Below are 10,949 nucleotides of genomic sequence, written 5' to 3' on the forward strand. Positions count from 1 at the left end.
TAGCAAAAACTGTAAAACTGAAAAGTACGTTTTTTCCAAACCTCTGATATTATATAAAACGTATGTGGAGACAGATGATTAGCCTATATTGCTATTTAAATTGGTTAATCCTTCCATCCATTCAAATGTTCGTTTTCTGCTGCTCATCCAGGCCCATAGTTTAATGATTAATTAATGATATTATTTGGAATTGTTGGGAGGGAGTGACAAATATGAGATATAAATGTCAATAAATGAATGAACTTTGTAAATAATTCCATACCGTTCATACTCAAATCAGTATGATCATGGAACAGGTATTAAAGTAAATTCTATATGGTATTAAAATCACTTGGAATACTCGTCAAAACCCGAAAGTCGTATAAAATGTCAATACTCAAGTAAAGAATCTCACGTGTACTTAAGTACGACACTTTTTAGAAACGCCAAAAACTCAATGTCCCACAAAGAGTCTGTCCATCTGCGCAGACTCAGTGGCACAGAATACTTGCCCCATTCCCTCCTCCCAACTTTAATGCTAGCTAAGATGGTGGTTTGAGCGTAAATTGTCTCCACAATACCAAGAAAAGAAAGGGGCAAAAACATCTTTATAGCCTTTTAATTACAACAGACCAACACACTTACGGTTTCTTAAGTGACCGTTTATAGAAATTTTGACATTTCAGATACATTGGCTTGCAGTCTCCGCCCAATCTGCTGTGACTCCCTCGGAGTGGAATCTAAGCTAAATACGGACAGGGTAAGTGACGCTAACGTTAGCCAGGCTGCTAGCTGGACTAGCCAGCTTCAATTCTCCCTCAGTAATTAAAGGACATCTGTGTCTGTTACGACTACACAGACTGAAACCAGAGTATCCCCAAGCTTACCAGAGCACTGCCCAGGTTGTCTGATTGCCGTGAGTGCAGTGTCAGTTGTTTATGCTGCCAACAACCTGCCTCCAGTCCAGCCTTAGCTTGTGTAGGCCGCGCCGTACATTTTCATGATAATTTAGCATGCTAGCGGTTAGCATGAAGCAAGCTGTCAGTTGATATGTAGGAGAACGCATAACGTTATGTCATGCGTTTTTTTAAAACATTTAACATCAATATCCAGTCAGTATTGATCTCTGTATGTTTTGTTTTTGTGATTAAACTTCCATTTACCCCTGGATACTCGCACTTAATCAGACCGGCTTCTTTTACCCAATTTGCGGCTAATGTTAGCTTAGCCTAACGTTAGTCAAATAACATCTGTCATAATGTACGATCCACAAGACATAGCAGCTAAAGTTACCAGCCTGGCTAACTAGGTATTCTGGCTTCACACACGACATTGCGAGTCAGTTGGTATCTGCGAGAGAAGCTGCGACACTCTGATATGTGAAATTATGAGCAAAATACCGCTAGCTATTTGTAATGTTGGCATGTCCCTGTTATCGTCTTCTTCAGCTCTACACCGTGGGTTTTATCTGCCTGGGTTTGATGGCATCGGTCCTGTCACGTATAACCTGGCTGGTGTTTAGCTGAAAAAACAGACTGTTCATTCGTAAATAGACGCAGTTTTCAGAATTTCCCTTTAACGTCCATCATGACGTTGTGTCGAGTAAGGTACTGTTAATCCCAGAAAGATACCACAACATCCGCATCAGTGCTGATTTTAGCTTGTGTTTTAGGATGTAGACTCATTTTTCAGCTTCCTTGCTAAAACTAAGGCAATTTAATTCAGCAGCACTGCAATAAATCGTACCTCCTTGAAGGTTATAATGTTCTGTTTTTGTTGTAACTGTCGTAGGGAGGCATTGATTCAACTTTATGGTCATTTTTGTGGTTTGTGACCCATCACAAACTTAATATAACTTTTTATGAATTGATCACCAACACACTTGCAATTAGAGCCGAAACAATTACTCAACTAATCTAGTCCATTGACAAAAAACCTGCCAGCAACTATTCTAATAACTGATTAATCGTTTCAGTCATTTTTCCAGCAAACATGGTGAAAATGTTCTCAGTCTTCAACTTCTCAAATGTGAGGATTTGCTGCTTCTTTGTAAACATACACATATATTTGTTTTACTTTTGGTCAAACTAAAAAAAGACATTTTATGATGTCAAAATCGGGGTGCACTATTTTTTGTTATTTTGTAGGCTAAATGATAAAACATTAAGTAACAGTAAGATGTATTGCATTAGACTGCAGTAGTTTTAGCTAGGTATACCTAATAAACTAGTGTAACTCAGTGTAGTGTTTTCTCTGCTGCTGACTAGGTAGAAGTATACATAAAAGGTATTTATATAAATATATTTCGGTGTGTGCTCAATCCAATTTTGTGAACTCTGCAGTCATAAACTCTGCTGCGGATTGCTGTACCATCCTGCTGTTGATGTGTGTATGGACAAGTTCAAGTAGTTGAAAAAATGTGTTTAGTTGACATATTTTCACTCATGCCATGATGAAGCTCTCACACTCAGGCGCTTGTTTTCTCTGTTTTCTTAGCCCTGTGCTCTGTGACCAGCTTTAACACTCACCCTCGCCACGCCATAGGATGTCCCACAGCCCTGAAATGAAGGACGACCCCATGGAGTGCCCTCTGTGCATGGAGCCGCTGGAGATTGATGACGTCAACTTCTTCCCCTGCACCTGTGGCTACCAGATCTGCCGCTTCTGTTGGCATCGCATCCGCACAGACGAGAACGGCCTCTGCCCCGCCTGCAGAAAGGTGAGGAAATGATGAGATGAGCGATTGCAGAGAAATTCGTCACAAGTTGAGGCTGGTTTGTATGTTGTGACGGCAGAGAGGATGTGTTCAGCAAAGCAGACATGATGATGTTGAGTGTCCAAATGCTAATACAAGGTGGAAATGAACTATTCGACCACCTTTTCAAAGTGGCTGGTTTGTTTAAACGTCAGTTCATCATCAATTAAAATCTATAGCCTCAGCAGTTTGGCTAGTGATGCCTGTTGAACTACCATACTGACAACCAAAGGCCTCAGATACTCACTATCCTTCACAAGGCCACATCATTTAAACTAGTGGGGCATTTTTTTTTTTTTCCCAAATGATGGACAAAAAATTCTTTGTTTTTTCTCTGTGTAGCCGTACCCAGAGGACCCGGCTGTGTACAAGCCTCTGTCACAGGAGGAGATCCAAAGGATAAAAAATGAAAAGAAGCAGAAACAGAACGAGAAGAAGCAGAAGGTGACAGAAAACCGCAAGCATCTGGCCAGTGTCAGAGTGGTCCAGAGAAATCTGGTGTTTGTGGTGGGGCTCTCACAGCGACTCGCCGACCCGGAGGTAAGTACAGAGTCACTTAGTGACAATTGAAAGCATTTTGATATGTAGTGATTTAATGTTGTACATATAAAGGTCTCTTATTGCAACCTCCCACTGAAGCCTCAAGTGTAAAGCTTGTGTTGAATATTGTGTATTAAGGAGCTCACAGTGCTCCAAAACTGTGGTAACTGTTCTTCTTTTGCGTTGTGTCCACAGGTCCTAAAACGACCAGAGTATTTTGGGAGGTTTGGGAAAATCCATAAAGTGGTAATCAACAATAGCACATCTTACGCAGGTTCACAGGTGAGAGGTTGAATGAAACTGACACAATGTACTCGCAATTGATAGGTTTATAAACATAATCAATATCAATTTTTTAAATAGCAGAATAGTTTGTCTGAAACCAAGCAAAAATGTGAATCACTGTGTTGTTTACAGTTTTACAGATATTTTTACCAAGATTTGCTTGTTTATTACATTGGGGGTTTTATATTTTATGTTATTTTCTACGTTATCTTTTTATAATTTTTTTTTTTTTTAATATAATTACTAAACATAACATTTTATAGATTAATGTATTGAGTGGTGTAAAAGTTAGCTGATTATAACATGTTAACGATTGCTAATTGTAGCCCTAGAGGTTTTGACTTGTGTGTTTACTTTAATTTCTGTTTTTTCAGGGGCCTAGTGCCAGCGCTTATGTCACTTACATCCGCTCTGAAGATGCTCTAAGAGCAATACAGTGTGTGAACAATGTGGTTGTTGATGGCAGAACACTCAAGGTGAGAAGTCTACCACTATACTCATCAGATTTTTAAATCTTTTTGCTGTCTATCCTGTATATGGCTGTTTTTATTTGCATAAAAGCCATTTGATTGCTTTATTCTGTATTCTCTTCCTGTTTGTAATACATAAACAGGTTTTAATTAAACAACTTGCAGTTTAAAATAGTAGGATTACACTAAGTCATTGAAAGAAAAGTCCTTAACTTTGAAATTTTTCTACACATTTTCTTGCACAATATTTTACTCAGAACTTGTATCTGTTTTGTTTTTTTGTTACAGGCTTCTTTAGGCACAACAAAGTACTGCAGTTACTTCCTTAAAAGTATGCAGTGTCCCAAACCTGATTGTATGTATCTACATGAGCTGGGGGATGAAGCAGCTAGCTTTACTAAAGAGGAGATGCAGGTAAAGTCTGAGAATGAAACTTTGCTCTAACCTGTGTGAGTTGTTAATGTTTGAAAAGGCAGTTATCTCATGTTGTGTCATTTGTTTTTAGGCGGGAAAACATCAAGAGTACGAGCAGAAACTCCTCCAAGACCTCTATAAAATTAATCCTAGCTTTCTACAACCTCCAGCATGTGGTACAGAGAAGTCAAAGAGTAAATCCAACTCCACACAGAGGTTGTTATTTATTTCTTCTATGTACTTCCTCTAATTACATCCACAGTACATCTTGATTATTGTGCTGAGCTTGATTCTGCTCCTGTTTTTTAACAGAACCAACAATAGCAATGGTAAAGATGGGTGGCCGACGCTGTCAGGGCATAACAAACTGGCCAACGGGCTTTCAGAGGACCGCAAGTCCCCTCCGCTGCTAGACTATCTAGACCAAGAAGTTATTACTTCAGATGGGCTTGATACAGAGCTGGGTCCTGGTCAGCGCACCGCCCTGTCCCCTTTCTCCTCAAATTGTGACAGTAACAGGTAACACTGACAACTCCTCTGCAATAGGGTCATATGCTGAAGAAAAAGTATTGTATTTAATTTGCTTTAGCATTTTCTGTAAATTTGTATCTAATTTTGTCTTTTCTGTTTGCAGTCCTAGTGACAAACCTCCAGAATCAATTGGTATAGTGAATGGAGAGACTTTACAACAGGTAAATCAACCTTACCTCTTATTTCAGTTACATCTAAATGATAGTGAATCAGATCTGATAAGGACGACCTCACCAGCATTTGTTCCTCTCTCTTTCTCTAGATACCCACCAGTGACTCCCCCTCCCCTCCCCCGGGTTTAACTAAGCCCAGTCTGGTGGTGCCCATCAGTGTGTCAGACCTCACAGCCCGTTCGCCCTTTGAGGGTGCGGCAGCTGAGTCCCAGTCGCTCTTTTCAGACAACAGTAACTTCAGACATCCTAACCCTCTCCCTGCTGGCCTGCCCCCCTTCCCCAGCTCACCCCGCGGCAGTTCAGACTGGCCCATGACCCCTGAACCACAGAGCCTCTTCACATCAGGTACAATGGAGCTTTCATTGAAATGTTTCTTATGTCTTAAATGCCTGACTGGTTATGCTTTTAAACCATTGATGCCACCAAGTCACAGCATCAAGCTTTAGTCTAGTTTCCAAATGATGGTTCGACCTGTAGCTGTTTTATCCTGACTATTTGTTTTCATAAAACTGTGGCTGTTAGCATTATACACCATAATATTGACTATAATGGTGGTGACTTATTAATTTTAGCATTTTCTGCTGTTGCAGACATTGTAAATTGCCGCTGATAATAAAACTAGCAAAATGCTTAGGAGAGCTGCCCCCTCTTATTAGATTAGTCAACATTTAGTCAATAAATGTTTTTTTGTTTTTTTTCATGGGAAATGAGCTATAATTCATTAGTCATTACTGAATGACGCATCTCTGGCTTTGCCGTAGTGCTCACAAATATGTGTTAGTTTATAACAAGATTTTAAAAGGTCTTCTACATGAAGACCATCCAGCTTCAAAAGAAAGACATGAGAGACAGTTTGAGGGATTTAGCCTGTTGCCGGACACCGCCATTTTAGTACACAAGGCTGAAAATAATGTACCCAAAATAAAAAGGTTACTGTTCTTGATCCCTTCGATTATAGTCATAACCCTGCTCTTCTTTGAAAGGTAACTCTTTAAATTTTATAACCAGCAAGACAAAAGAATGAGTGTAAGAGATACTGAACCAAAGTTAGAGAGGCACAAACAGGGTAGAAATGTAGGTATGTTTGTCTCACCAATTTTTTTTTTGTTTTCACATAAAAATGGACTGTAAAGAGTTAGTATATTTTAAAAGGTTAAGAGAGGTCACAGATGTAGCTCTGCACCAGCCAATCAACTGATCAAGTCGAAGTCATGGGAATCTTATGGCTGTTAGTCGACTAAGAATTTCGGGGACAGCTCCATCAACTTGTCTGTCTTCTTTCCTCACAGACACAATACCAGTGTCTTCCTCCACAGATTGGCAGGCGGCCTTTGGCTTCGGCTCATCCAGCAAACAGCAGGACGACGACCTGGGCTTCGATCCTTTCGACGTCACCCGCAAGGCTTTGGCTGACCTGATAGAGAAGGAGCTGTCGGTGCAGGATCAGAGTCCCTCGTCCCCAGGGCCCCTTCCCCTGGGCAGCAATCATGGTCCCAGTCTGCCACCCCCCAACCCAAGCGCCGCCTCTCACCACTTCCCCAGTGGCCTACCACGACTCCCCCAGCTCCACCACAGAGCCATCTACAGCTCCTTCAGTTTCCCCGGCAGTCAGAACAGCCAGGCCAGTCAGCAGCAGCCAGCCGCCAGACACCCCTGGATGGGCGTCCCCACACGAAATAACCTCACACACTTGAACCACTCAGCCAGTGCTGCCTCACACAGTAACTTCCTGGACCTGAATCTGCCCCCTCAGCATAACACAGGGCTGGGAGGGATCCCCATCTCAGGTACCAGACACCTGGGTCACTGTGGCACCTTTTCTATGTCCTGTGGAAGTAGTTCATGTGAAAACAGAGATCAGATGTGTTACATAATGATGTTATTGAATGTCACAAAGTACGCACACTGCCATGCAGCATTGTGATACTTGTTTTGATTAACTTTTATTGACCTTACAGTGGAAACAAAAACACTGGTAGATGCAGTTCTGCAGTCAACCACTAGTCTGTGATCAAAACACCTGAGAAGCTGACACATCTGTTTTTCTCTCCTCCCATACAGAAAACAGTGGCTCTATAGACGGCTTAAATGTGAAAGAGTGGCAGGACGGCCTGAGAGCTCTCCTGCCCAACATCAATATCAACTTCGGGGGTCTCCCAAACTCCTCTTCCTCTTCATCCTCCTCATCCTCCAACAGTGTTAACCACATTGGTGGGCCAGCGGGGCCCGCAGGCATTTCACACAGCCTGAGCTGGGACGGCACAGCCAGTTGGATGGACCCTGCTATCATCACAGGTAGAAAGTCTAACTCAGTGAATCAGTATAGCAACAGAAATTTAATTAAGAAATTAATTGTTTAAGTAATTTTTTAAGCAAATATGCCAAACATTTTCTGGTTCTAGCTTCAGTTTCATGTCATTATAAATTTAATTTAGGGTTGCAACTAACTTTTCTTTTACAATGAATCTGCAGCTTAAATGCTCTTATTTGCTTGATCAATAAAATGTTACAAGATAATGAAACATGCTCATTACAGGTTTCTTAAGCCCTACCGATTGCTTTTGTTGTCCAACCAGCAGTTCATAAATCAAGAAAAACACATCGGAGAAGCTGTATTTTGGCATCTATGAAAAGTTACTTTGGTCATTGTTTAAAAGAGTTGTTAATTAGTCATTTAGTCAACTAATCCTTTCAGCTCGATATTGAATTTTGTGTTTTGAATAAGGTCACTTTGGCCTCTGGGAATTTGTAATGGCATTTTCATTTTTTTCCTATGCTTTTATTGTCTTTATTGGACAATAAATTAATTAATAATCAGAAAGAATCGCTCCTGAAATGCTGTTAAGGCTTGTTCATGGTTTGTGTTTGTCCTGTGGACATGGACGCACTTCTGTTCATACTAGAATTGGGGGTGTGCCTAGGCGGACACATTCCACATATGTTGGCATCCTCCTAACAGCAAGGAGAAGCGCCCCTTTATTTGCTGTATTTGGCTAAACAACATGAAAAAGTCATAAAAGACAAACATTGTGTGTGTCTCCTTAAGAAGTACAGGACCGAGGATGGGAAATGAACCATGCACACATGGTGCACAAAACAAACGTTTACTCGTCCGTCAGTAATCGCAGTGCGGACAGTCCGCATGGACTCAAATTTTAGGCACAAGGTTGACGTTGCAAACCTTGTGTGGATTTGGCTAGAAGAAAATTTTCGTCATGTGGACATGGTAACCATTAATTGGCTGTTGCAGCGTCACTTACATGACAAAGGTGTCGGGCTATTTGGAACCTGATATAGGGAGTGTTTTATGAGATGTGGACAATACCAGAAACATCTTACAATATAAAAGCGTTTGGAATAATGTATGTGATTGCGACAAGGAGTATTTTTTATTCTTTGTTATAATTGCTAATTTTGCAGTTTCTGCAGCTAGTGTAACTGTAATTCAAGCGAATGTCACAATTACAAAGTTAGCTAGGACTGCAACTAACCATTAATTTCATTATAAATGAATCCACCAATTATTTTCTGAATTAAATATTTTAAGATTTTGCTGAAAGTGAAATATTCAAAGTGCTGTTTGCCAGCTGTCCAAAACCTGAAGGTATTAGACATTTGACAAAAAAGCAGCAAATCCTCACATTTACAAAGCAGTGTGGTACTTTTGCTCTAATAATTACTCAAACGATTAATCGGTTATCAAAATATTTGATGATTAATTTTCTGCCAATCAACTAATCAATCAATCATTTCAGCTCGAAAGTCAGCTGTGTGAATCTTAACAGAGTAAATATCAATTGGAATTATTTATTACAATCTGACAATCTTGATTATTTTAAATAAAGCAACTTATGGTACAATGAGGCTAAATTGTCAACAAAACTAAACGAGCTTCACCATATTTGTATTTACTGCAGTGTGTTGAGAATGTATATGTTGAGAAGTGTCCCCACTGTATTTTTGTCATCACTCATCTATCCTGTGACCTCTTTCTCCCCCGCCTCCCCCCTCAGGCATCCCGGCCTCAGCAGGCAGCAGTTTAGACTGTCTCCAGGACGACAACCCACCACACTGGCTCAAGTCCCTGCAGGCACTCACAGAGATGGACGGCCCGGCGAGTTCAGCAGTGCCCACTCCCCAGCCCCTCCACAGCGGCCTCCTCGACGCCCACCTCCCCCTCCACCACAGAGCTGCCGGCTGGGCTCCCTACCTGCCCCCTCCCACAGCCAACCCCGCCAGCCAGTTCCACTCCCCTCCCCCAGGCTTCCAGACCGCCTTCAGACCCCCGGGACAGCCCGCCACAGAGCTGCTACAGAGTGCCGCTGTGGACCGCCACTGAACACAGACTACAGCAGACACCCATCCATTCCCCCACTATCACTTTATACCCACTCATCCTGTACCCTGCTCCCCCTCCCCCCAATGCAATACACACCAATCTGCAGAGTATGAAAAATTATTAACAAAGTAACAAACATGCTTTCTTCTTTTTCTCTTCCTCCTTCCTTTTTGTCTACTCTGAAGGCCTATTTGTTTTTGTTTTTGTTTGTGGCACACGAGTTATCAGTACCCTTTGTCTGCTACCATCACCACTCCTTAGACCTAGTTCTGGGCGTAACATGGGGATTCATTGTGTCGCTTGCTATTTATGGAGAGCACAAGAAACAGTAAAGCATTGAGCGCCCAGTGGTGGCACAAGAGTTCACAAACTCCACAAACTGGCGATGAAACAAATTAGCTGAAGTGAGGTCTTTTTTAAAAGTAACTAATGAGTAAGCATGAACAACATTTGTGTTTTTTGAAAGTTGAAGTCGCGATTAGTTTTTGAGGAATGAAGCAAGCTGTGAATCTGCTCTTTGAAGCTTTGCCCCAAAGACCCTCATTCTCCCCACTTTAACAGGAGACTGTGAAACGGTTAACTCTTACAGCTGAGTTGTGAATAAGACGAGGTGAGAGAGAGAAAGAAAAAGGGGTTGGCATTTAGCTTTTTTGAGAGTGGTTTTTAAAAAAAAAAATGCAAAAAAAGTTAAAAAAAGCAGCTGAGATTTGGTGAGTAGAGAGTGAATGCAGATGACACAGGGGAGTTGAGGGCACAGGCTATGCATGGGCTCCCTGTTAGGTAGGGACACAAATGGTCTGCTTGAGAGGCCACTTGGCCCACATTCCCTTTAGTGGAGGGCTCCCACTGGCCCCGTCCTGCTGGAGGGAAAATTTTGCTGAACCTCTGTATCAGAGGATAGAGCACTGCCTAACCGCAGGGAGCCAGGGCTTTGGGAGATCGTGGCACTCATCCTGTGCACTAGGGTTAGACTCTTACTCAAAGTGCCACTGTGTGGTACCCACAGTAGCTAGCCCTAACATGGACAGCCACCAAGTAGACAGGACAATGACTAAATGAACGAGGAAACGTCAAAAATACTAATGAGGGTAGCAAAAGGGTTAACAGGTCCCTTTGTTTGACCCACGAGGGCTTAAACGAGGCCTTAAAATGGACAGATGAGAGAAAGGAGCTCGAGTGATTGGAAGGGGAGCCTTGCGTTAACGATTGCTGAAAAATATGCAATATTGTATTTGACTTCGGCAACTGTATGTGAGTGTGTGTCACAAAGGAAGGTGCTGCAAGACAATACCAAGTACTGTAGTAGTGATTTAAGGAGCTCTCAGCCTTTAGGATTTGAGATCGACCTCTCCGACCACCGCCTTTTTTCTTTTTGAAGTCTTAATTCTGATCCGTGTTTGCTCTGTCTCTCTCTTTCTCTCTCTCTCTCTCTTATCACCCCCCACCCCACCCCCAACCTCCCA

The 10,949-nt window shown here is 41.9% G+C and overlaps 1 protein-coding gene across 1 annotated transcript; it reads left to right on the forward strand.

Moving 5' to 3' along the window:
• The first annotated feature begins 77 nt into the window (after positions 1–77).
• cnot4a (CCR4-NOT transcription complex, subunit 4a) lies at positions 78–10,653 on the forward strand. Its single transcript, XM_023401435.2, has 13 exons — positions 78–739; positions 2,476–2,698; positions 3,077–3,274; positions 3,470–3,556; positions 3,934–4,035; positions 4,318–4,443; positions 4,535–4,659; positions 4,756–4,962; positions 5,078–5,135; positions 5,237–5,492; positions 6,437–6,934; positions 7,209–7,442; positions 9,161–10,653. Exons 2-13 carry the CDS (start codon positions 2,525–2,527, stop codon positions 9,484–9,486), a joined length of 2,391 nt encoding a protein of 796 aa, XP_023257203.1. The 5' UTR covers positions 78–739; positions 2,476–2,524; the 3' UTR covers positions 9,487–10,653.
• Positions 10,654–10,949: the final 296 nt, after the last annotated feature.

The sequence above is a fragment of the Seriola lalandi genome, unplaced genomic scaffold (assembly GCF_002814215.2).
Source record: "Seriola lalandi dorsalis isolate HSWRI2012SDOR001 ecotype SW California unplaced genomic scaffold, Sedor1 jcf7180002053683, whole genome shotgun sequence".
Taxonomy (NCBI): domain Eukaryota; kingdom Metazoa; phylum Chordata; class Actinopteri; order Carangiformes; family Carangidae; genus Seriola; species Seriola lalandi.